General features: G+C 42.4%; 1 protein-coding gene and 1 long non-coding RNA gene across 33 annotated transcripts in view; one reads left to right on the plus strand and one right to left on the minus strand.

The window, feature by feature from the left end:
- On the plus strand, nucleotides 1-26,142 carry LOC123570065 (uncharacterized). Its single transcript, XR_006694051.2, has 3 exons — nucleotides 1-105; nucleotides 25,702-25,921; nucleotides 26,023-26,142. It is a non-coding gene; the product is annotated as an uncharacterized lncRNA (long non-coding RNA).
- Nucleotides 1-27,410, minus strand: part of DLGAP1 (DLG associated protein 1) — a 961,867-nt gene that overhangs the window by 166,331 nt on the left and 768,126 nt on the right. For 2 of the 32 annotated variants that reach the window (XM_074022780.1, XM_074022779.1), the window contains exon 9: nucleotides 3,537-4,019. The exons of the other annotated variants lie outside the window; for them this stretch is intronic. In XM_074022780.1, the coding sequence (XP_073878881.1) occupies nucleotides 3,724-4,019 (296 nt within the window). In that variant the 3' untranslated portion in view covers nucleotides 3,537-3,723. Of the gene's footprint in view, nucleotides 1-3,536; nucleotides 4,020-27,410 lie in introns of those variants that run through there. 32 annotated transcript variants of the gene reach the window in all.

The following is a 27,410-nucleotide window of genomic DNA, read 5'->3' on the forward strand; positions in this document are numbered from 1 at the left end:
CTCAGGTCTTTGGACCCAGATTGGAACTATACCATTGGCTCTCCTGGGTTTCCAGCTTGCTTGCTGACTGCAGATCTTGGGAATTCTCAGCCTACATAATTATGGGTCAGTATACATATATGCACACACACACACATATATGGATATACTATTTCTCTGGAGAACTCTGACTACTACACCAACTTCTAGCTGAATGTGAAACAGAAGAATTGCCCAGCTGAACCCTGCCTACATTCCTGATTCAAAATCATAAGGTATAATACAAGGATTGTTTTTCAGCTGCTCCACATTGGGGTAATAAGGTATGTAGCAACAGATGACAGACATAGTCAGCTGTGCATACATTTTCTGGCTACACATGTGCCCTGTCCCTTAGCTCTTGGTACTCCAGCCACATCACCCTTTCAGTTCTACTAATATTTAATGCAGAATTATCACGTGCCATCCCTCACCCTTCTTGATCCTTTGACTCCCAGCTAATGAGGGTTTTCTCAGGGAATTTCTCCCTGAGCCTCTAGATTAGTCACTTTGTTACAGTAGATTCTCCCACAAGAACTGTTTCTTTGTTTCAGTGCAGTTATCTCTGTGATTATTTGATTGATGCTAGTCTCCACCCCTAAATGGTAAACTGCATGAGAACAAAGGGTAAGACTGCTTTTGATCACCAGTGAATTCCCCGAGTTCAGCACCATGTCTGGACATAGTAAGTGCAGAATAAATATTTGTCAAGAAGGTGAATGAAATATTTGAAGCAACTGATAAAGACTCCCTTCTCACCATAGCTTTTAATAACCATGTCAATATTCTTTTCTTTGCACCTTGTGAAAATCTGGGTTCTCAGCCATTGTAACTGGGGAAAGACAGTGTGACTTAATATGAGGCCACTGGTCCTGCTTTGCTATTGTCTGTGAAGGCAGCTAAGCACAACTGAAGTTGCTGGAGTTCCTTTTTGTAACCGCTGGGGAAGAGGAAGCATAAGAGAGCCTCTGGGTGTGTGGGCGCAGGAATGCATAGAGAAAAAAGTAATCAGTGCCTGTTCACATTTATGTCTGTAGTTGGAAGTTAGAGAGCTCTCCTAAAAGTCTAAAGAAAATCGTGGATGCTCAAACTGTTTAAAATGTTTTTCAATTTAAGTTTAGAAACAATTTGTTACTAGATCAGGAGCTCTTCCCCCACCCCCACCCCCTTCCTCTAAAAATGGAAGAAGTAATTGCTGCTTCCTGAGTCCTGATAGCTAGGTAAATTCTGTACCTTCCATACCCATTGCTCTCAGTATTATTTTCTTAATACCTTATCTGTATTCCTACTGTTTAAAAATGCATTCCCCTACTTAGCTCTATGGATATGGAAAATACATGGTCCGCTGGAAATAGTCCTTAAAATATCTGCTCTACTTAAAGATTACTTTATCATTTTTGCGGTGTATAAAATAAGCCCAGGTCTCTACAAGTGCCCTTTATGTAATTTCCATTTCATAAATTTAAAAAATATTTTGTTTTACCTCTTTATATTTCTCCTAATAATGACCTCCAAATGGGTCTGTGTACAATATTTCATTAAATGGGTTTAGTAGGGTTCCAACTGGAGAAAAGAGGATTTCCATTTCTCCATAATATTCTTGCTCTTTCAAGAAGAAAACACCTCCACCGTAGCAGGGCTAATATGTAGACAGGCATATTCCATATCATTTACGTAAGTTAACACATTCTGAGGCTCTGCCCATTTCCATTTCTCTGATTTGTCCTCCCTCCCTGAGTGCACAATACTGCATTTGTCCCTTTTGAACATGTAACAGATTAAAGAGCTGGGCAGGAGGCAGATGTAGGGGCACCTTTGATCTCTCATCCTTGGAGGTTAAGGGAGGGCAGACACCTGGCGGTTGCCGAGCTGGAAACAAAACACAGGCCCGGACTGGAATTACCTTAAAGGGAGCCCGACTCCAACCGCAGAGGCAGCTGGAAGCGCTGAATGAGCACCGGGGGAAGAGAGCCCCGCGGTCAGGCAGAGGACGCAACAGAGTCCTAACAATGTGATCCAGGCTAGCCCAGAGTTGGTTAGAATAATCTTTCCTACGCAGAAAGACCCAGGAAACTTTCCAGGAAAGACTAGGCAGCCGCATTAAGAAAAAATGAAAAGTAAATCTTTTGCAAATAATATCACAAAACTTCCAGCTGTGCACAAATACTGAAGGACAATTTTGATGACAATGCAGGAAGCTTTCAAAGAAAGGATTTTTAAACATATTTTTTCCTTTGTGAAACTCTTGTTAGTAAGGATTTCACCTTTGCCCCAGGATGCTGCCAATGTTCTTAGTCAAAGCCAGACCCGAGTTTCCTATGATTCTTCGGTGACACTGCATTGCCCCCTGGCGTTTGTGTGCTGTTGTTACGCCACACATATAAAGCCCAAAGAACACCTACCAATCCGAGGAAGGATGCAGCTCATTGTTTCATCTACATGGAGAAACCTCTCTGAAAACACAGGATCAGAGAATGCAGCTCTAAATGGCAAATCTAGACCTGGTTTGACAAGACATGGAATGAAACTCTGCAATTAAAACTCCTTCCTTTTCCATCCTTAGAATCTCCTGAGATGTTCAAGTAGCTCTGGAAAGAAACTGATTAGATTCTAATCTGTCAATTTAAACAGTTTTTTTAAACAACTTTAAAATTTGTTTTAGAGAGAGGGTCTTGCTCTGTCATTCAAGCTGCAGTGCAGTGGTGCAATCACAGCTCACTGCAATTTCGAACTCCTGGGCTCAAGGGAATCCTCCTGCCTCAGCCTCCGTAGTAGCTGGGACTACAGGTGCCCGCCACTACACCCTGCTAATTTTCTTATTTTTCAATTTTTTTTTTTTTTCGAGATGAGGTCTCACTGTGTTGTCCAGGCTGGTACTCCTGACCTCAAGCGATCCTCCTGCTTAGTTTCCCAGAGCTCTGGGATTACATGCCTGAGCCACTGTGCCCTGTCCCCTAATCTGTCAATTTTTTTTTTTTTTTTTGGAGACAGGATCTCAATCTGTTGCCCAGGCTGGAGTGCAGTGGTGCATCTCAGCTCACTGCAACCTCCACCTCTCAGGCTCAAGTGATTCTCTTGCCTCAGCCTTCTGAGTAGCTGGGATTACAGACATGCGACACCACCACCCAGCTGATTTTTGTATTTTTAGTAGTAGAGGCCATCCTGGGCAACATGGTGAAACCCTGTCTCTACTAAAAATACAAAAATTAGCTAGGCGACGTGGCGGGCGCTACTTGGGAGGCTGAGGTAGGAGATCGCTTGAACCTGGGAGGCAGAGCTTGCAGTGAGCTGAGATCGCACCACTGCACTCCAACCTGGGCAACACAGTGAGACTCTGTCTCAAAATAAATAAATAAAAAAGAAACAGAATGTTCTACATAATATTTGACATGTTAGTATTTGTACAGCATCTTTGAACAATGGCTGACAAATCCTCCTTACAAGTGATAGATAAGTGTTTGTTGAATGAAAATAAATATTGTACAATTTCACTCCTTAAGAAAGACAATGCAGACTGGTTTTACGGTTCCAAACTTTCCAGATGTTTTTCTTATTTTGCACTGCATCTTTAAAATCTTGCATATTATTGATACGGGAGTGCTGGGAAGGGAAGAGCGTGATCCCTTTAAATGATACGGAAGAAGGGAAGGAAAGTGCTGGGTAGAGAAGGGCGTGGTCCCTGGCTAGGGCTCTATCCCCACGGACCTAGGTGAGGACAGGCACTCCCGCCTTCCTGCCCAAATGTTGCATTTTCCAAGACCACCTTGGCCCACCACAACCCCATCCTGCGCCCATAAAAACTCGAGACCCTAGCAAGGAAAAAACACAAGCGACTGGACGTCTTGAGAAACACATCGGCAGAAGAAGACACAAGTGGTTGGTCATGTGTCTGGTCATTCGAGAGCATGTCTGCGGAAGAGCACATCCGTAGACTCCGGCACGGCGGCAGGCCATCCACCCGCGACAGGACATCCACCCGCGACAGGACATCGACCGGCGACCTGCGGAATGAGGCGGAGTTTGGCCGGAGCAGTCAAAGGAGAGCCGGGCAGCGAGTGGCCCAACTCTAGGGGAAGGCCTTCTTCCTTCTGGTCTCCTCAAGGACTGAGAACTACTTCTACTCAACACAACTTTCCACTCATTCTCCAAACCCCCACGTGATCCAATTCTTCCGGTGCACTAAGGCAAGAACCCGGATACAGAAAGCTCTCTGTCCTTGTGATGAGGAAGGGGATCTAATTGAACTAACACAAGCGGCCTATAGACGGCTAAACTAAAAGAGCACCCTGTAACACACGCCCATTGGGGCTTCAGCTGTCAACGTTCACCCCAGACACTGCCGTGGGGTCGGAGTCCTGCAGCCTGCCTGTCTGTGTGCTCCCCTAGAGGTTTGAGCAGTGAGGCACTGAAGAAGTGAGCCACATAGGGTGTGCGGTGGGGACAAGGGAACATTTCGCATTTCATTATGATGATAGGAAAAGTGTATTGTTTAAAAACAAAACAAAACCAAACCCCTAAAAATTGTATTGCTGGAGTAAGACGATCAAAGTGAGATCGCTTTAACTACCGTCTTTTAAAGTGTGTCTGCAAAGCATATTCAGACTTATACAACATGGAACAGTGGATGACTAGAGAGATAAATGGTGCCAATAGCTACGAACAACTGTGCAAAATTATACATCCTGTGGGAGCCTGGAAACAGATATTCATTTTCAAGAGAAGAGGCTAGAAAATGGAGACCTCTGATGTGATTTCAAAAGACGTGCAATCACCAATGAGCACTCTTTGACTTCCTGGGAATTTCTCTGCATTACAAGCAAACCTGGCAACTGATAACTTCCTGGACAGCTGTTTCTCCCATTTATTCCCCCAATTCTTTTTTGGTAGTTGTCAGCTAAATCTTTACGTGAGTGTAATCTCTACCCTGCAGAAAGAAATTCATCCCAGAAGTTTTCATTTTCATTTGGCAAAGGATTTGCAAAAATGGTGATTGTTCTCTAAGCCTAAAGTGAAAATTCAAGGGTTTGTTTTCTACAAGTGCAATCAAGCATAATATAGTGGTATCTTTATGAGAAATTTCTAAGTAATGGCTAGTTCAGTGTGCCTAAATGTAAATCACAATTCTGATTACACATGCTTGTATTAACCATATCCTGAAATTAATGTTTGCTAACTGTCATTTAAGCAAAACGTGCTTTCTTTGGTTGGTAAATCATCTAACATTAACTCTCCCATAACTAAGCACACTGAGATCAAGGTCAATCTGCTAGTTTGATTTTAGTTTACCTTATTAAGAACATCTAAGTTTAGCTTGCTTGGCTCTTGATTGAAACTGTTTAATAATCTCCCACTGCTCTTCGCAAAACTGTCAAAATCCTTAATGTGGCTTACAACATTCTGGGCTACCTGAGCCGGTATTACTTCTACTTTTGTCTTGGATCACTCCCATCCCTTGTTTCTTTTTCCCACCTTCCCTCCCCTCCCCATCTCTGTGTTCTAGTCACTCTAGCCTTCTTTTAGTTACTCAGAATTTTATATTCATTCCTACCTCTGGCCTTTGCTCTTTGCTACTTTTTTTTTTTTTTTTTTTTTCCCACCTGGAATTCAAGTCAGACTTCCTTGAGGAAGAAGCAATTTATTTTCTTTGATCATACAGCTCATGGTTGCCTAGGATCATAATACCCCTATCTCTTTCTCTCTCTTTACAGTACTTGCAGCAACTATAAACATTTTATGTATAAACACTACAAGAAAAAAAGCTCTCAGATTATTTGCCTTTGAAGTCAGAGCAGAGGCTGGGTCAGTGTTATTGCTGCATCCTCAGGAGCAGCCTCGTGCCTGGCACATGTTAGGTGCTCCATAAATGCTTGTTAAATAAGGGAAGGGATTTGTAATTCCACCTGACTCCAATTGGCAATGCATGTTTTCCTGCTTCATGGCTGCATTTGAGCAGAAATGGCAACAATGCCACAAAAGGTTGATTATTTTAGTCTGAGACGGAGCCAGTTGTTTTCATAAAGGTTGAAAACAGATTTTGCATTTGTACTCCTTAAGTGCTTTTGAAACAGATATATTCTCCCACACATACTCATTCACAAATAATGGGAATATGATCTTTAAGAGAACCTAAGTAAATATAGTCTTGATGAAGTAATTCCATTTTAAATAATCTATTTTAAAGAAATAGTCATAGATTATTTTACTCCTGCCCTCATGTAGTTTATTCTTAGCAGAGCAGGAATAATAATTTCTTAAAAGCCAGGATCACACACCCCCTTGGGCAAAACCTGGAAATGATTCATATTTCACTCACAGTAGAAGCCAAATCCTTTCAATTGCCAACAGAGTCCTGCATAATTCATGTTATTTGTATATTTCATTTTTTTCTTTAAAATTTTCTGCATTGAGATATTTGTTCAGGAAAAACAAAAGCATTATTAGAAAGGAAAGAGGGACATTCAGAAAGCAGATTTGAAAAGTTAATATTCTTTTTTTTATAATTGAAAATAAGTTATGAAGACGAGATTTCTTTTAGAAGTTTTTTTCAGTGGGAGAAAATGTGATTATTACTAATCATTCAATTGCTGATTAGACACACACACGCACGCACACACACACACACACACACAGGCAAGAATTTGCTCTTTTACTTCTACATACCTATTTCTTGAAGGTTAATGAGAGCCGGGCACGGTGGCTCATGCCTGTAATCCCAGCACTTTGGGAGGCCAAGGCGGGTAGATCACCTGAGGTCAGGAGTTCGAGACCAGCCTGGGCAATATGGAGAAACCCTGTCTCTACTAAAAGTACAAAATTAGCCGGGCATGGTGGCAATGCCTGTAATGCCAGGTACTCTGGAGACTGGGACAGGAGAATCACTTGAACCTGGAAGCAGAGGGTGCGGTGAGCCAAGAGCTCGCCATTGCACTTCAGCCTGGGCAACAGAGCGAAACTCCATCTCAAAAAAAAAAAGTTAATGAGAAACAGGTAGATAAACCCAGGAGTGTTTAAGACTTTTAGAGACCACTCGCAACTAAGTTCTAGTTCTTACTTTGTATTTCTCTTGAAGTTATGGTGTTCTCCCTAATCTTCTTGTATCTGTTTCAGTCATTCATCAATAGTGGTGGCAAGCACATGTCCCTCATCAAGGCAGACTCAACCTTGATGAGCAGATAAGAACCTCCTTCAAGACTCCTCCTTTTACTGTAGTCTACTTTCTCGCTGGCCACCTCCCCTGGTGGATTTCCACAGCAGTTCTTTCCTCTCCATCCCCAGCACCATGCCTGGGGCAAGTCCTTATCTCCTCTTGCCTGTTATATTCCGAATGGTTTTTCTGTCTTCAGTCTTTTGCCTCTTTAATTCATTCTACATTAGAGTGAATGATACTCTAAGATACAGATTACTTCCTACTGGCAAAAGGATAAAGTTCAAGGTCTATCTCAGTCCAGATCCAACCTCGTCTTCTGTGGTTCCCTAGGCCCTATTCTTTAGCTTCTTTCTTTCCTTCATACGCCTTGTACTTACATGCCTTCACACCTGTGTGTGTGTGCCTGGGGAGCCCCTCCCCAGTTTCTTTTCACATTCAGGGCTCAATTCACTGCCTTTGACAGTGATGGCTCCCTAGTCCTCCTCCAGCACAAACCTATCTTTTAACACTTTGCGTATCTCTATTAGGCCCTTACTGGATGGCATTGTAATTGATCATATTTCTGTTGCCCTCAGTGACCTGTTTGTTCTACTAAAGCATTGTTCCCATTGGTTATTGTGTACTGTCACTCTTTAGAAGCACGAACTGATAGTAAACCATGGTTGATAGCAGAGAGCTATTCTAGTAAACACCTATTGTAATAACTATTGTTAGTACACAGATTGCTGTTGTGAACAAGAGGAGGATGATTGCTACTTTTTTTTTTTTTTTTGATGGAGTCTCACTCTGTCACCCAGGTTGGAATGCAGTGGTGCAATCTTGGCTCACCGCAACCTCTGCTTCTTGGGTTCAAGTGATTCTCCTGACTCAGCTTCCTGAGTAGCTGGGACTACAGGCACGTCCCACCACGCCCAGCTTATTTCTTATTTTTAGTAGAGACGGGGTTTCACCATGTTGGCCAGGCTGGTCTCGAACTTCTGACCCTAAGTTATCCACCTGCCTTGGCCTCCTAAAGTGCTGGGAGGACAGGAATGAGCCACCACGCCTGGCCGATTGCTACTCTTAAAACTGCTGCCATTGCCAGGCATGGTGGCGCATGCCTGTAATCCCAGCACTTTGGGAAGCAGAAGTGGGAGGATTGCTTGAGGCCAGGAGTTTGAGAACAGCCTGGGCAACAGAGTGAGATCTTGTCTTTATTATATATATATATTTTAATTATTTTCCTTTTTAACAAAGAGCAGCCTATAAAATCAAGCTGCAGACATAGAAGCCGGTAGTTGTGCCAATCAAGTTCAAAATGGCAGCCCCATCTTTCCTTCTCTGCCAGCTGCATGCACAGTAAGGAGCAGACAAGATAGCGCAGGCCAAGGAGAAAGTTCATTTGCATAATAAGATTAGGGTGGGGCAGCCAGCCTTCCCTGCCCACAGTGTAAATGTCACACTTAATTGAACCAATCTGTGAGCGTTACGTAAATCAGACACCGCCTCCTCAAACCTGACTATAAAATCCGGCACATCTACCACTGGCCGGTCCTCTGGAAAGACCCCTCTCTCTCACTACAGAGAGAGCTGTTTTCCTTTCTCTTTCTTCCTCCTTCTTTTGCCTGTTAAACTTCTGCTCCTAAACTCCTCATGTGTGTCCATGTCCTAAATTTTCCTGCAGTGAGATGACAAATGCTGGGTATTTACTCCAGACAATGTAGCAGCTTCAGTATGAGCTGGTTTCAAGGTCCTACAAAAACCCCTTTTACAATGAGCAACTTCCTTCCTTCACACCTCTGCCTTAAGGGAACCAAGGATTTTTCCTTGATAATACCATTACCCTCAAGCCCATGCCAATTTTTCGGAAGAAATGGTGAGGTCAGTATACAAAAACAAACATTAACCAATTAATTAGAAAAAGTACTCTTCTAATTAATTTAAAGCATTTTTTTATGGTTTAAAATCCCAAATTCAACAGGGTAGTCACTGAAAACTTTCTCTTCTATCTGTGTTTCCAATCACCAGATTTCTCTCCCTGAATGCAGTGTTCTCAGTTTTCATGTGTATTGACATACTTTTTCTTTCCCATTGCCGTTTATAGATACATTTTCTGTTACCACCACCTTTTAAACTCTTATTTTGAGACGAATTCCACTCATACGGAACCTCCAGGATATTCCTGGAATATCTTCTGTAGTGACTTCCGTCCCTGTTTCACTGGGCTTTCTATCCCATCCTCTGAGATTTCAACATTCATGTTCATGGTCTCACAAATTTCCCCAACTTCAAGAATCTTTATCTCCAGTTCCTCAACCACCAGTCCAGTCATACCTCAGACACCAGCAGTTCTCCAAACAACTCCATTTCTAAATTATGGAAGAGTCAAGAACTCCTTGGATAACTGTCCCTTTATCCTACACTCTAGTCACTCCTTCACGTCCACTGAATCCGCCCGAGGGCCATTTGTGAACCCTAGCCTGGCTCTATTTTGCCTCGGCGAATCAGCTCTCTACTGTTTTCATTTTTGTCTTAACCTGACCCAGACCTTCAAGACTAGCCATTCCAACAAGAGAATTCTCTGTCCTCTTCCCTACCAGTTATATCCATTCTAAAATTACTCATTACCTGTATGTATTCCTGCAGCAGTTCTAAAGACATTTTTGTGCTTAAAAGCCTTCAGCGGCTTTCCAGGAATTTAACCCAGAATTCTCAGCTAAATAGACAGAGGTCCATGTTTCTAGTGTCCCTATGACCATCCACTTCAGGGATCCAGTGCTCACCCACATCCAGCTACTTGCTCTGTTTTTTTTTTTTTTTCTTTTTTTGTTTTTTGAGACGGAGTCTCACTCGGTCGCCCAGGCTGGAGTGCAGTAGCACGATCTCGGCTCACTGCAACCCCCGCCTCCCAGGTTTAAGCAATTGTCCTGTCTCAGCCTCCTGTGTAGCTGGGACTACAGGCGCTCACCACCATGCCTGGCTAATTTTTGTATTTGTAGTAGAGATGGGGTTTCACCATGTTGGCCAGCTGGTCTCCAACTCCTGACCTCAAGTGATCTGCCTGCCTCGACCTCCTAAAGTGCTGGGATTATAGGCATGAGCCACTGTGTCTGGTCGTGGGGTTTTTTTTTTTTTTTTGAGATGGAGTCTAGCTCCGTCGCCCAGGTTGGAGTGCAATGGTACAATCTTGGCTCACTGCAACCTCCATTTCCCAGGTTCAAGCGATTCTCCTGCCTCAGCCTCCCGAATAGCTGGGAATACAGGTGTGTGCTACCATGTCTGGCTAATTTTTGTATTTTTAGTAGAGACAGGGTTTTGCCATGCTGGCCAGGCTGGTCTTGAACTCCTGACCGCCAGTGATCTGCCTGCCTTAGCCTCCCAAAGTGTTGGGATTACAGGCATGAGCCAGTGTGCTCAGCTTACTTGATCTCGTTTGAACATACCTTGGGCTTTCCCACCTCCAGGCCATTTGTTTGATGATTCCTTCTGCTTGGAATTCTCTCTCTGTCTCTGCCTATTGAATTCCCATAGATTCTTTAAGACTCAGCTCAAATCACATCTCCTTCAAGTTTTCTCTCATTTCCCCATCTCTCCTTTACCATTGTGTATGCTTACTTATTTTATACAGCAAAGCACGTTCTGCTTAATATGATCGTTCTTTTTGTGTCTTATCTTCCTAATAGGCTGAACTTCTTGAGGATGCTTGTATTTATTTTTAAGAGTCCCCACTACATTAAATAATTGCTTTATGGCTTTGGATAAAATACATTTACAATTTCTTTTCCAAGAACGAACAAGAATCAGAAAGCAAAATAGGGCAAAATAAATGTTACAATGTTCTGATAGGTTATTATACCACGCAATTTAATTCTCAAACTTTATAGAAACACAGAATAGGACTTTTCCCTCCCCTAGTTATTATAGAAACTATTCTTTTTCTACCCCAATATAAAACAAAGCTCCAGTAAAAGAAGGTGGGCACACTTGTTTCTGCCAAGCATCACAATACATAGGATGTTTATATGCCAAATGCATGTGTGGGATGTGTCCTGCATTTATATACGTTGGGGGAAATTCTTAGCTTACAGAGGATGGTGAATGAAGAGGAACAGTTATCACTGGTTCTTCTTCTTCTTTTTTTTAAAATCAGTTAATTAATTATTTTTAGAGACTGGATCTTGTTATGTTGCCCAGGCTGGGCTCACACTTTTGGGCTCAAGTGATCTTCCTGCCTCAGCCTCCCAAACAGCTGGGATTATAGGCACATGCCACTGTGTCTAGCTGTGTTCCTGATCAACAAGGCCTTTGCAGCAAATATTGGTTTCTCATTCTCCTCTCTCCCCATCCCCTACCCCCATCCCCATGGATTTTTATCTTTTCAGAAAAACTCTTGTTGACCTCCATTCTCTTATAATTATCCCTTAATTCTGTACTAGTTGGCCTTTCCAACATAAAAAAGAGTGAGGTCTCTATAATTATGAAACTACTTGTGTGACATGATACTACTTGTCAGCATTCTTTCTGTTGTGAGAATGAATAGCAACTTTGACTTCCCAAAAAACACAGCTCTAGCTTGAATACACTGAACATGTGTAGCCACGCCAAGAACGACTAAGTACATACTACCAGCAACGAGCCCTTGATGATCACCTGCAGTTTTCATCATCCCCTTCTGTTCAGCCACCCCAGTGGCCTACCTCTTACAGTCACTGCAACACACAGGAAGCAGGCATTAGAGAGTATATGGGCTACTAGATAGGGCCGATGAGCTCTGTGGCAGTTTGGCTCTAAGAAAGACAACAGGCCAGGCACAAGTGGCTCATGCCTGTAATTCCAGCACTTTGGGAGGCTGAGGTGGGAGGACTGTTGAGCCCAGGAGTTTGAGACCAGCCTGGGCAACATAATGAGATCTTGTTGCTAAAGAAAAGAAAGACAGACAACAAAGGGACATGAAGTGTCATTATTATTTATTTATTTTATTTATTTTTATTTTTTAAATAGAGATGGGTTCTTGCTATGTTGTCCAGGCTGGTCTTGAACTCCTGGACTCAAATGGTCTTCCCACATCAGCTTCCCAAACTGTTGGGATTCCAGACATGAGCCACTATGCCCAGCCATGGGTTTCTTACTAGGTTGTGGAGCTATTTCCCACGAGAATAGCATGAAATGTGAACCATTTCACTAGAGAATAGCACGGCCATTCTTCACCAGGGGTCTTGGTGGAGGTTATAGATTTATGTGGCCCTCCTCTCTCTAATGGTTGGCAAAATGGTACAGGCCAGTAGGGTGACAGGATAGCCTGGCTGGACATCTCCATCTGTCATCTCTATTATGGTTGGGACCTCAGAAGGGAGCAAAACAAAACCAAAAGTCATTCCAAATTGCTTAGGGTTAAATGAAGGAAGCCACCGGAAGAGCAGCTATGAACTCTGTCCTCAGGGCATCCACAGAGTGTGGGGACCTGGAGAAGGAGCAGTGGCAGCCAGAGGCCTGAGGGCAGAAGGAAGGGGTACAGGTGGGTACAGTGATAACAGTCTCAGCTTTCTGAGAAAGTCCTGATTTTACCCAATCTATTCTGTTGTCAGACATGTTCTGTTCTTTAAACCTCAAAGCTTAGCCATTGAAAATTTGGAGGCCGGGTGCAGTGGCTCACGCCTGTAATCCCAACACTTTGGGAGGCCAAGGCCAGCGGATCACGAGGTCAGGAGATCGAGACCATCCTGGCGAACACGGTGAAACCCTGTCTCTGCTAAAAATACAAAAAATTAGCCGGGTGTGATGGCGGGCGACTATAGTCCCAGCTACTCCGGAGGCTGAGGCGGGAGAATGGCGTGAACCCGGGAGGCGGAGCTTACAGTGAGCCCAGATCGAGCCACTGCACTCCAGCCTGGGTGACAGAGCGATACTCCGTCTTAAAAAAAAAAAAAAAAAAAAAAAAAATTGGAGGAAAAACATTGTTTGACTCATGAATCATGGCAGTGTTTTTCACAAACAAATGCTACCATTTGCACACTTGGGCCTAGGAAGAATGAAGAAGCCTGAATCTGTGCTGCAAACTCTGGTTTCCACAAGCCTCATGAAAGATGGAGAGAGAAGGCTAAGGAGGCTTCCTCCCAATGGGATGAGAGGAAGTCTGAAATCCCAGCTGATCTGGTGGGCCCTGAAAAAGGGTGGGATAATTGTGCTGCCTCTGTGAACGAAGAGAGGTTGATTTCAGGCAATCACATTTACAGGCACGCACGTCTTCAACACAAAATGGAGGCTGATGAGGGCTCAGTTCAATGACTGTTTCCAGCACCAGAGTAGGGGCTATGAATTGGCATCATCCTAGAGAAATTTCAAGTGATTTAAGTGGACTTGAAAACAATACTGTCCTCTCACTTTTTGTCATTTAGTTTCTTAGAGTCAGAGATAATGTCTAAAAAAGGGCATTTCTCATAATAATTTGTGACCAGCAGAATCAATAAAGAGAGATTTCCCTTGCCAGGATTTTCAGAGAGAAAACTCTGCGTACAGTCCACAGAATGACAAATATTCATTGTGTGATGCTAATAAAAGTGTAAGGCATTGTAAAATTCAAGGGTATTTTTTTTATAACCATCCTCTTCAAAGAACTTTGATCTCTAGTTACCTTATATGATTGAAAACAATGACTAAATGAAATGCTTGTCTCCTCCAAGAATGAGTATGAAGTATTTACATAAATTGATATTGCTGGAAAAAATCTGCAGATTCCTCATGCTTGGGTTCACATGAAATAAGTAACTTTCTTCCCCCAAAAGCCAGCTGTGTGATTACTAGGAGACCAAGTGATATGGTTTGGATCTGTGTCCCCATCCAAATCTCATGTTTAGTTGTAATCCCCAGTGTTGAAGGTGGGGCCTAGTGAGGAGTGATTTGGTCATGGGTATGGTTTCTCATGAATAGTTTAGCACCATCCCTTCTTGATATTGTCCTCATGATATTGAGTGCATTCATGTGAGATCTGGTCATTTAAAAGTGTGTGGTGGCTGGGTGCAGTGGCTCATGACTGTAATCCCAGCACTTTGGGAGGCTGAGGTGGGTGGATCACTTGAGGTCAGGAGTTTGAGACCAGCCTGGCCAACATGGTGAAACCCTGTCTCTACTCACAATACAAAAATTAGTTGGGTGTGGTGGCACATGCCTGTAATCCCAGCTACTCGGGAGGCCGAGGCAGGAGAATAGCTTGAACCTGGGAAGCAGAGGTTGCAGTGAGCTGATATTGCACCACTGCACTCCAGCCTGGGTGACAAAGCGAGACTCTGTCTAAAATAAAATAAAATAATAAATAAATAAATAAAATAAAAGTGTGTGGTACCTTCCGCCTCACACTCCCTTGCTCCTGCTCTGGCCATGTGGTGCACCTGCCCCCTTTTCACCTTCCACCATGATTATAAGTTTCCTGAGGCCTCCCCAGAAGCTAAGCAGATGCCAGCAACATGCTTCCTGTCAGCCTGCAGAACCAAGAGTCAATTCAATGTCTTTTCTTCATAAATTACCCAATCTTAAGTATTTCTTTATAGCAATGCGAGAATGGACTAATACACATGGCCTTTTTGGAAAAGCTCTAGATATAAAGTCCAAGGTCAGAGGTTTAGATGTGTGGTAGAGAAAATACATGAGAAAAGAAGTTGGGCCCAATCCTCTCTATGTTTTTGATTTTTATTTATTTTTTATTTTTTATTTATTTATTTATTTTTAAGACTGAGTCTGGCTCTGTCGCCCAGGCTAGAGTGCAGTGGCCGGATCTCAGCTCACTGCAAGCTCCGCCTCCCAGGTTTACGCCATTCTCCTGCCTCAGCCTCCGGAGTAGCTGGGACCACAGGCGCCCACCACCTTGCCCGGCTAGTTTTTTGTATTTTTTAGTAGAGACGGGGTTTCACCGTGTTCGCCAGGATGGTCTCGATCTCCTGACCTTGTGATCCGCCCGTCTCAGCCTCCCAAAGTGCTGGGATTACAGGCTTGAGCCACCGCGCCCGGCTTGTTTTTGATTTTTATAAAGATGCTATCATTTATGAATCAGAAGGCCTAGATTCAAGTCCTAATTCTAAGAAGGTGTTTGGCTATGGTTATTTTGGTCTTAGTTGTGTAATCTGTAGTGAGGTAGCTACTCTAGATGAACTCAAAGTTCCTGTGGGCTGTAGCCCTCTGAGGACTGGTGTGGGGTGTAGGCACTAGACTCTAACTGGGTTCTACGGAAAGCACTGATAGCATAGGACTCCTAGAGCATCCTCATTATTTATGAGCATTATTTGCTTGATTAAATACTAGTATCCAAAGCTTTTTTCTTTCTTTTTCCTTTTTTAAATTTTTTCTGAGATGGAGTCTTGTTCTGTCACTCAGGCTGGAGTACAGTGGCACGATCTCGGCTCACTGCAACCTCTGCCTCCCAGTTCAAACGATTCTCCTCTCTCAGCCTCCTGAGTAGCTGGGATTACAGGCCTGCGCCACCACGCCTGGCTAATTTTTGTATTTTTAGTAGAGATGGGGTGTCACCATGTTGGCCAGGATGGTCTCGAACTCCTGATCTCATGATCCACCAGCCTCAGCCTCCCAAAGTATTGGGATTGCAGGTGTGAGCCACTGCACCCGGCCACATCCAAAGCTTTGAGGAAGAAAGTCCACTGAGTGGTATGTTTCCTACTGAGTACTCTTACTGATCAGTTACAGACAAAGAGCTGATGGTAGATGAAATCAGGTGAGAAACGGTCAAACACATCAAGAGATCAATTTAGTGTCTCTTTATAATAAACTACCCAAACCAAAGGTATCAACAATATATAAGCAAGAACTGTTTTGATACAATCCTGTAAAAATAGCTTTATTAAAACCTAGCCTGAAGTTTTACAGAGAAAAGATTAGACTTAGAAAGCCTCCAAATCTATCAAGAGAGAAACATTTTAAAAAAATCTCTATTTGGGATGATAAATGATGCATTTCAGTTTCAGAGAACCAACTAAAAACCAAGGATGAAATAATAAGTGCTTAAGTGGGCTAGAAATAAATATAGCTGCTGTTTTCCCTATATGAGGGATATGCAGCAGTAATGAGGCTCAGAAAAAGGATTATCATCACAGAGAGGAAATGAGGCATTAAGCAAATAATTAAAGAGTATTAAATCATCTCAGAACACTTGTAAGACTGTAAAAGGCAAACATTGTTAGCAGTATTGTTGAGAAATGACGGTAAGAAAAAGCAAAGGAAATACAATTAGTGTTTGGGAGGGAGTGTGGTATTGCGATCTCTTACTAGAGGTATGTTTTTTGGGAAATCACTTACTCTCCAAGATTCTTATTTTTTTCATCTTAATGAAAAAATTTCATCTTGCTCTTAAGATGGAGCAAGTAATATCTCCCTCAGTGCGGGGACAAAAGGATTAAATAAGGGCACAAATAACTGGTTCTGAGACATTAAGCCGTCAGTAAGTGGTGCCTACTGTTATTCAGGAACAGAAACAAGGTGATGTTTGATCCAGCTAGTTAAAGAGCTGTATTCTATCATTGATATGAAAAATGTACTCTAGGAGAGATGACAGCTCGTTAAAATACCATATATTTATAATATGACTGGGTAAGATTTTTTTTTAATTACAATGTTTTTCCTTTGCTTTTTTGAGACAAGGTCTCACTCTGTCACCCAGGCTGGGGTGCAGTGGCGCGATCTCAGCTCAATGCAAGCTCTGCCTCCCAGGTTCATGTGATTCTCCTGTCTCAGCTTCCTGAATAGCTGGGACTACAGGAGCCCGCCACGGCGCCTGGCTAATTTTTTGTATTTTTAGTAGAGATGGGGTTTCACCATGGTCTCAATCTCCTGACCTTGTGATCTGCCCTCCTCGGCTTCCCAAAGTGCTGGGATTACAGGTGTGAGCCACCAAGCCTGACCTTTTTTTTTTTTTGGCACAGATGGAGTCTTGCTCTATTGCCCAGGCTGGTCTCGAACCCATGAGTTCAGGTAATCCTCCTGCCTCCGCCTCCCAAAGTGCTGGAATGAAAGATGTGAACCACCACACCTCGCCAAGACGTTTTTATTTAAGCCATATGGCCTTGAAAATTAGTGATCTTCCACTTTCATTGCATGAATCATTCACAACAGGAAAAGCAATTCACCCAGGATTGTACTATTGCAATGCTATAGGAACTAATCCTCTATAAGAAGTGAAAGAAGAAAAGACCACAGGGTTGGGGCACCCCTTCAGGGCAGTTGCGGTGTTCACTGACAGAGACTAGGCGAAACCTGGGAGGCAGGGTCTTTGTCTACAGGAGAAAAATTGCTGAGATTCTGATGAAACGGGAAAAAAAAATTGTCATTAGACCACACCTGTATGTAATTAGCCATCAACATGGCAACCAAAATCGTGTAGGGAGTGAAGGCAGCATAGTTTAGCAACTTATTTGATAAAGTCAAACAAGGATTTGCATACAGTGAAAATTTTCTAAGGATTGTTCAAATGAAAAGCTGAAAACACAGTTATCCTGTATTGGGTGTTCCTTTTAGTAGCCACAACTTAATGTTTGGCATTATTTACAAAGCGCTAATTTTTTCCCCCTAAACATTTGGAATAAAAATATCGAATATTGCTGAGAAGCCTGCGTTACCTTGTAAAAAATGAGCGTATCTTCTTGATTTCAGTTATTGCCTTAATAAGGTGTTTTGGTAAATGTATCACGTAGTGAAACGTAGATTTAAGTATGATGTATCAGCACCCAAGAGAAAGGAGCATGACACAGAGCAAGGTGTATTTCTCTAGTATTCAGTGTCTCACGGTAAAAATCCAAAAATGGGGCCTGGCGTGGTGGCTTATGCCTGTAATCCCAGCACTTTGGGAGGCCAAGGCGGGTGGATCACTTGAGGTCAGGAGTTCCAGACCAGCCTGACCAACATGGTGAAACCCTGTCTATTAAAAACACAAAAATTAGCTGGCGTTGTGGCGCTTGCTTGTAGTCCCAGCTCCCCGGGAGGCTGAGGCAGGAGAATCACTTGAACCCAGGAGGCGGAGGTTGCAGTGAGTTGAAGTTGTGCCACTGCACTCCAGCCTTGGTGAGAAAGTGAGACTCTGTCTCAAAAAAAAAAAAAAAAAAAAAAAAAAAAAATCCAAAGATGGTACCCTTTATTTATTTATTTATTTTGTAGAGATGGGGAATCTCACTATGTTGACCAGGCTGGTCTCAAACTTCTGCCCTCAACCAATCCTCCTGCACTGGCTTCCCAAAGTGCTGGGATTACAGCCGTGAGCCATTGTGCCCAGCCCAAGGTGCTACCCTTTAAATCTTCATTATAAGACAAGAATAAACCAAGAAACCTAGGAGCACATTATATAATACAACACAACACAATTGCTCTTCAAGGCCCCTGCCCTCATGTAATGACACAGCAGCAAAATTTAGAAAGGGAATGCTGTAGGCCGGGTGCAGTGGCTCACGCCTGTAATCCCAGTACTTAGGGAGGCCAAAGCAGGAGGATCACCTGATGTCAGGAGTTTGAGACCAGCCTGGCCAACATGGTGAGAGCCCGTCTCTACTAAAAATACAAAAAAATTTAATTGGGCGTGGTGGCACGTGCCTGTAATCCCAGCTACTTGGGAGGCTGAGGCAGGAGAATCATGTGAACCCAGGAGGCGATGTTACTGTGAGCTGCATTGTGCCACTGCACTCCAGCCTGGGTGACAGAGGAGACTCCATTTCAAAACAAACAAGCAAACAAAAAGAATAAACTAAAATAGTAAATAAAATGATAATAGAAAGGGAATGCTGTGTAAGGGTGTTTCTTAGAAACCAGACTGTTTTGATCAAGTATGACACTTTTCAAAAAGCACTAGGAATCTCTAACAGATTCCTTCAATTAAGGCATCATGGGGGAAGGCTGTTTAGACAGCTCTTGCTTTGAAAACTATAGCAAACCATGCTGTTAATAGAATTAACAGCATTATTTAAAGACTATATTGGTTATGATAATAATAAATATTGCATATTTTTATTCAGTTTATATATTATAGGGCAAAGGCAGTGTTCCCTTATATCAATGCTGTGCATAGCAATGGGGGCTCTGTACAAAGATGTTTCTTTCCTGCGATTTTTCTTTTGTCCTATGGATTTTCATGATTGAACCAGAGACTTTAGTTGCCTCAGGAAGCGAAGAGATCCAGCCTAGATCAAAGAAATAATTGGCCAGATTCTCAGTTGACTTTTAAAATCTGTAAAGTAGGGTGCATACCAAATGCCCTCTAAGAGTATGTAGGAAGGTGGGATCCTGCACATAGAACAGATGTTCTAGAACAGATGTCAGAGGCCCTGTGGGAGGCAGAATAATGCCCCTCCCCCAGAGATACCTAAGTTCTAATCCTGGAACCTATAAATATTATCTTATCTGGCCAAAGGGTCTTTGTAGAACTGATTAAGGATCCTGAGGTGGGAAGATTATCCCGGATTATTAGGGTGGGCCTAATGTCATCATGGGGTCCTTGTAAATGGAGCGGGAGTCAGACTGTTCCAGGCTAAGGAAGACTCAGTGAACCATTGCTGGCTTTGAAGATGGAAGGGGCCACCAGCCAAGGAATGTGGGTGGCCTCTAGAAGCTGGAAAATGTAAGGAAATGGATTATTCCCAAGAGATTCCAGAAGGATCAGTGTCCTGCTGACATCTTAATTTTAGCCTGGTGATACCTGATCAGTCTCTGACATTTCAGAATTCCGAGATGATAAATATGTGTTCGTCTAAGTCACCAAGTTTATTACAGCAGCCGTAAGAAGTGAATACAGGCACTCTCTCTTACACTTTGGTATTCAGTTCACTTTAAGGTGCTTCAGTCTGTGGGTGCCCAAGTAGGAGGCTTCTCTGATTATATGATCTAGTTTTCTCTGAATTAGCTTCATGAAATGGACAGATGGTGTAAAAGAATTAACGATAATACCAATAATGTGAGCATATGCCAACAACACAATAAAATGTTGACTTGCTTTGATATAGCTCTTCATTAATTACTTTACAAATATGATGATGATCTTATCAGATCTGACAAGAAATTGGCTCACAAATTTAAAATGCTTAAGAATTTTGAAGAACAGGGCCGGGCGCGGTGGCTCAAGCCTGTAATCCCAGCACTTTGGGAGGCCGAGACGGGCGGATCACGAGGTCAGGAGATCGAGACCATCCTGGCTAACACAGTGAAACCCCATCTCTACTAAAAAATACAAAAAAAAAAAAACTAGCCGGGCGAGGTGGCGGGCGCCTGTAGTCCCAGCTACTCGGGAGGCTGAGGCAGGAGAATGGCGTAAACCTGGGAGGTGGAGCTTGCAGTGAGCTGAGATCCGGCCACTGCACTCCAGCCTGGGCGACAGAGCGAGACTCCGTCTCAAAAAAAAAAAAAAAAAAAAGAATTTTGAAGAACATTTACTCTTTAAAATGAAGAACTAAGTCTAAATGTATGAAGCTTTATTAACTAATTATATATGGTCATCACAATGGAAAAGTACTTTCAGAAATACTTAAAGGTATAGCTATGAACTTAGAAACAATAACTTGCAAAAGTGTGTACAGGACTTTCACAGATAAAACTGAGAACTCATTGCCAAAAAATAAGCAAAACAAATTTTATGCTGGGAAGTGCAGTATGTATATAGAATATAAAAAAGGCCAAAGTAAACAAATGACCAACCTATAACATTGAAAGAAATTCTGACCAAACAATAGCTTTATGAGTACAATTATTCCAATCCTCAGAGACTGTTTTAAAATTTAATCACAAGATAATTCTTTCTCATCTAAAATGGATATAGTTAATGGTTATCAAATGTGAATTTCTTGATTTGTATGAAAGAATCTGTGACTTAAAACCAGACAAAGATGTGAGATGCAACGTAGAAATCCAGCCCTCTAAAGGGAAGCAGAGGGCAGTTACTCTCAGAGATGGAAGGGATGCAACCCTTGAGGAATCTTGGCACTTGAAGGGAAAGATCAGTGAAGTGCTGAAAAGTTATTAAAAAACAAAAAAAACAAAAGAAAAATGTGAAGTACCCGTTCATGTATATGACTACTACAATGTCTCAGAACAAACTTTAGAATGTTACTATTGATAATATTTGCTTTTCTCCCATCAGTTTAAGATATATTCTAGGTATTAAAAAAAGACACACACACACAAACACACACACACACACACACACACACACACACACACACACACAAAACCCTACCAAAAGTAAGAAACGAAACTTGAAGTTGGAAGCAGGTAAAGGAATGGGTTAAAGGGTTGGCTTGGAGACATCTGGCAATGCTTGCTCTCCCCACTCCCTCCTCATGGATTCTTTACGTGTTCGCAGGAATGTCTGATGGTGCATGAGACTGGCCTCTTTCATCCGGCCTCCTTTCTGGTCTCCAGAACCCTCCGAGGCCCTTTACTGTTGACTCCACTGCAGGGACGTGTTAATAAGAAACAGATTTGATACTGGGAATGCTGTCATGGAGAACCCTGGGCTTAGCTCATTCACACTCAGTTTACCTTTAGCGGATCCGGTTTCATGCATTCCTGATCTGTTTATGCGTGTCTGCCTCTCTAGAAAGACCATGAGGTCCTACCCCTGAGCTCTGTCTCCTCTAGGCACAATATTTTGCACACTAAAGCGCTGAATGAACATTTACTAAGTTAAAAAATAATATTTGAAGATTCTTTGTATTATTTATTGTATTATTTGCAATGCAGGATCTGTGGTTTCTGGAAGAATTTAGTCATTTATCTCTGCTTGTGTTAAAACCAAAGGACTCCTAAACCTCAGACTGTAATTACTGACCTCAAACAACAAACCTTTTCATCAGCTAGAGCAACAAAGTGAAAAACCTGGCTGCCAAATCAACTCTCCTCTCTGTTTGACCGTTAATGGGTTTCAGGAATGTAATTTTAGATACCCCATCACCCAGGGTCAGGTTGCCTTCGTTTTGGTGACACTGGGAATGTCTGAAAAATAATCTCTGGCCTTGTATATATCAGACAAATGGTATCATTGTATCCCTTTTTTTAAAGCTGACCTATCTTTTCCCTTCTCTAAATATCATCAAGAAGAGAAGGTAATCAGCCATTTCAGTGGGAAGCTGATACGTATTGAGAACTGCTACCCACCTCAGCAAATCAGAACATGAATGATGGATTTAAAGGTGTATTTCCATGTGTCCAGGACTAGGACCCATACAAATATAACCAGGCCACTGTATCATAATTGTTGTTCAAGTATCTCCCAAATTGTATGCCTTGGAAGACCAGTTCTGAGAGAGATAAAAGCACGTCTTGAGAAAAAAAAAAAAAAGTTTTGCTGTAAATTTGGAAAATTCTGGATCAATTAGAATTAAAGAGGTTTCTTGATTGTAGGGTTTTTTAGAGTCCTCGATATGTTAAAAAGCACTGTGATTTTTTAAGAGGTTTACAACATGTAACTAGGGTAAGATATACTTTTATTGTTTTCAAATTTATTTCTAGAACACCTCATAAAATCCTGGCATACAGTTTGGAAAGGCCGACAAGCCTCCCCCTTGATTCCCATTTTTTTTTGTGGAATTCCTAAGCATTGTTGAGCATTTCTGAACTTTAGGATTATTAACAGTACACTGCGGGCTGGGTGAGGGTTTTTTTTTTTTGGACACTGTTTCACTCTGTTTCCCTAGCTGGAGTGCAGTGGTGCAGTCAAGGCTCACTGTGGACTTCAACTCCTAGGCTCAAGTGATCCTCCCACTTCAGTCTTCCAAGTAGTTGGGACTACAGGCGTGTGTCATGAAACCCGGCTAATTTTTGTATTTTTTGTAGAGTTGGGGTCTTGCCATGTTGCTCAGGCTAGTCTCAAATTCCTGGGCTCAATCGATCTGTCCCCCATGGCCTCTCAAAGTGTTGAAATTACAGGTGTGAGCCACCAATCCAGGGCAAGGGTATTTTTTTTTTGTTTTTGAGATGGAGTCTCGCTCTGTCCGCCAGGCTGGAGTGCAGTGGCACCATCTCGGCTCACTGCAAGCTCTGCCTCCCGGGTTCATGCCATTCTCCTGCCTCAGCCTCCCAAGTAGCTGGGTCTACAGGTGCCTGCCACCACGCCTGGCTAATTTTTTGTATTCTTAGTAGAGACGGGGTTTCATCGTGTTAGCCAGGATGGTCTCGATCTCCTGACCTTGTGATCTGCCTGCCTTGGCTTCCCAAAGTGCTGGGATTACAGGCATGAGCCACTGCGCTGGGCCAGGCAAGAGTATTTTTAAACAATACCAAGGAAGGAGATATTTTTCTTGCCTTGTTTTAGCTCCTGAAAAAGCCTTTGGGGATTTCCAAAGGGCTTGATTGCTTCTGAAGCCCCAAGACCTCAGACTGGCCTGGAATCACCTGCTAGAGCAATAAAGTGATGAAAGTGCCCAGAGGAAGTACAGGTTGAAATAACACATTTAGAGAAGAGAGTAACTTTTAAAAAGGAATAAAGAAAGGAAGTGATTACTCTTTTTGCTTCCCTATTTCTTCCTCAAGTATTTCTTTAATGTCTATTCTTTTTTTTTTGTTTTCATATACTGTAGTTTTTTCCTCTAGCTTCCTAATTTATTAGTCTTTTTCACCACCATCAACAGAATTAGGCTCTACATCTCATGCTGCTAGTCACTGAGGCCAAGACTTATGATTCAGACATGCTGGCAGTGGCTGGCTTCTTATCATGTGCTGAAGAAATAAATACAGCTTTGGAAAATGGTACAGTATCGGCATGCCATGCAAAACAGTATTTGGTACAGGTGGAAGGTGTATATAAGGGTCTGGTTTAGTGGAGACACTCAAAAGCACCCACATAAAGACCATTCCTGACAAAGGGGTCTGACTCCCTTTTTTTCTCAGGCCAGATGATTTCCATAGTTGATATGCTAATTCGAAAAATCATAAGTAGGATGAACATAAATTACTCAGAAAAAGGCTAGGCGCAGGGGGTCATGTCTGTAATCCCAGCACGTTGGGTGGCAGAGGCAGGTGGATCACCTGAGGTTAGGAGTTCGAGACCAGCCTGGCCAACACTGCAAAATCTCATCTCCACTACATGCTGGTGTACACCTGTAATTCCAGCTACTGGGGAGGCTGAGGCAGAAGAATCCCTTGAACCCGGGAGATGGAGGTTGCAGTGAGCCGACACTGTGCCACTGTATTCCAGCCTGGGCGACAGAGTAAGACTCTGTCTCAAAAAAAAAAAAAAAAAAAAAATTACTCAGAAAAGTTAAATGAACATGTGTATGACTTCCAGCAAGTAAGCTTCTTTATTATATCTTTACATTTATGGGCCTGTATTTACATATGTTATTGTAACAATATAAAGATAAATACAAGCCTAAAAGAAAAACAAAATAAGTCCTTTGTAATTCCACCAAACATTTTAAAAAAAGGATTGAGGAGGCTGGGCACAGTGGCTCACACCTGTAATCCCAACACTTTGGGAGGCCAGGGCAGGAGGATCACTTGAGCCCAGGAGCTTAAGAACAGCCTAGGCAACATGGTGAAAAGCCATCTCTACAGAAAAAAAAAAAGTTAGCTGGGAGTGGTTGTGGGCATGCACCTGTAGTACCAGGTATTTGGGAGGCTGAGATGGGCAGACTGCTTGAGCCTGGGAGGTGGAGGTTACAGTGAGCCGAGATCATGCCACTGCATTCCTGTCTGGGTGGCAGAGCAAGATCCTGTCTCAGAAAAATAAAAAATAAAAAAGGGTTAAGGAATTAGTTCATTTAATATTTCATGTAAGGAAGGAAAAATAGAAAATTTTGAATCTGTGTAATGGTGGTTTGTATTTTTCTCTGTATTTGCTTAAGTCAATGTTTTCTTTAGTTCACCTTAATCAAGAATGAGCTATCCTTAGGAGGGCTCTGAAAAATTGACTCATTATTTTAACATATCATCAAAACAATACCAAGGGAAACAAATTCCTGATCGCTGGTAAGCTACCTCTGGTCATGTAACTTAGCACAGGATCAAAGGTTAAGTGCCTCTTACCAGAGGAAAGAAGTAATCATTTCCATTATGTGTATTTTTTGGCATGTTTTTATTGTTAATACAAAATGAAATGGACTTCCCCCTCTACAAACCATTAATAGCTGTGTATGTGCAGCCAAAGCACATTATGAGTCAATTATAAAGTTCTCATGGTCTCCAGAGTTCAAATGTAATTTTATCATTTCAATTAGTAGTTTATCCTTTTACCAGGCATCAGAGTGTCTTGTGACAATGTACACGATGGCCTACCTTCACTCCCATTTTACAGCAGGATGGGGAGGCATAACCTCTTCAAGGTCGCTCAGTACCTCTTCCCATTTATTTACACTGGCAGTGGTTCAGATCTTGGGAAGTTAACCCGGTTTCTACGAGCGAGGGCCAAATGGTCAGGTCTGACTGAGATCTGCATATGGCAACTGTTTGCTAACTACTCGGTACTTTAAAGATTCAAAGCACTCTCCTGTTACTGAGTTCACATATACTCCTCGGGAGAGGGATATTATCTTAGAATTATCCTCCTGAAACAACCTCTGTTACTAACTTTTCTCCTTCTACATTAGGAAATGAAGAAGCTGTGTCCCTGGAAATTCAAACAACTTCTCTAGTGTTCCAGAATTAGCAAATGAGGTGGGCCTGATAGCAACACAGAGCTAGGACCTAGGTTAGTAATTCTGGACTTGGAGCTTCAAGGCTCTGCTCATGCGGATGAAAGCCATGCAGCACGACCATCATGAAGCTGGCACCCTGGATCACTGAAAGCTCTTTAACTCTTGGCTTAAGGTATTCTGGCTTTCTCAGTATAAAAGCCAATACATTTCTTTGCACTGCTAATGTCAAGGAACAAACGTGAGGCAAACTCTATTTTCTTTTTTCTTTTTCAGAGACAGAGTCTATGTCGCTCAGGCTGGAGTGCAGTGGTGCCATCATAACTACTGCAGCCTCAAACTCCTGGGCTCAAGCGATCCTCCTGCCTCAGCCTCTTGAGTAGCTGGGACTTCAGGTGTGTACTACCATGTCCTGCTTATTTATTTATTTATTTTTTTGGGTAGAGATGAGGGTCTCCCTATGTTGCTCAGGCTGGGCTTGAACTCTTAGGTTCAAGTCATTCTTCCACCTCAGCCTGCCAGCCTCCCAAAGTTCTGGGATTACAGGCATGAACCACAGTGTCTGGCCGCAAACTGTATCTTCTAACATCTGATTTTCTCCTTCCATGTACACTAATCTGCATGTAGAAGAAATGCAAAATATTTAATTATACTGCATGGGCAGAAATATGTTAGAAAACCGATTTTAATATGAAGGCAATCACTGCAGAGATGTGTGCCAGTCAGATTAGCGGTACAGCTTCCTGCTGAAGATGATTAAAAAGAAAAGAGAAACTCACACATCCAGGGGTAATTGACTCAGTGCAATTTGGCATATAATTATACTCAGGACCATAAATCCTCTATGATTTCACAGCTGAAGTAAGACTACCCCAATACATTTAAAGTGGAAGTATTATTCTCTGCTGAAAATCGGTTTATTGAAAAGGACAAAAGGGAATCCATATCGGGCTAGGAAGCTGCTAGGTGAGCATTTAGTCTTAGCATCTCAGTGTTATGATCAGTGTCTGGTGTTGCACTGTCTGAATCAGTGGCTGATGTAAGCTGATGATGGCATTTAAAAAAAATTATAGTTTAAGTTCTGGGATACATGTGCAGAACGTGCAGGTTTGTTACATAGGTATCCATGTGCCATGGTAGTTTGCTGCACCCATCAATGCATTGTCTACATTAGGTATTTCTCCTAATGCTATCCCTCCCCTAGCCCCCATCCCTCAACAGGTGGGGTGTGTGATGTTCCCCTCCCTGTGTCCATGTGTTCTCATTGTTCAACTCCCTTTTATGAGTGAGAAAATGTGTTGTTTGGTTTTCTGTTCCTGTGTTAGTTTGCTGAGAATGATGGTGTCCAGCTTCATCTGTGTCCCTGCAGAGGACATAAACGCATCCTTTTTTATGGCTGCATAGTATTCCATGGTATATATGTGCCACATTTTCTTTATCCAGTCTATCATTGATGGGCATTTGGGTTGTTTCCAAGTCTTTGCTATTGTGAATAGTGCTGCAGGAAACATACATGTGCATGTATCTTTATAGTAGAATGATTTATGATCCTTTGTGTATATACCCAGAAATGGGATGGCTGGGTCAAATGGTATTTCTGGTTCTAGATCCTTGAGGAATCGCCACACTGTCTTCCAAAATGGTTGAACTAATTTACACTCCCA

This window comes from Macaca fascicularis, chromosome 18, assembly GCF_037993035.2.
Source record: "Macaca fascicularis isolate 582-1 chromosome 18, T2T-MFA8v1.1".
Lineage (NCBI taxonomy): Eukaryota > Metazoa > Chordata > Mammalia > Primates > Cercopithecidae > Macaca > Macaca fascicularis.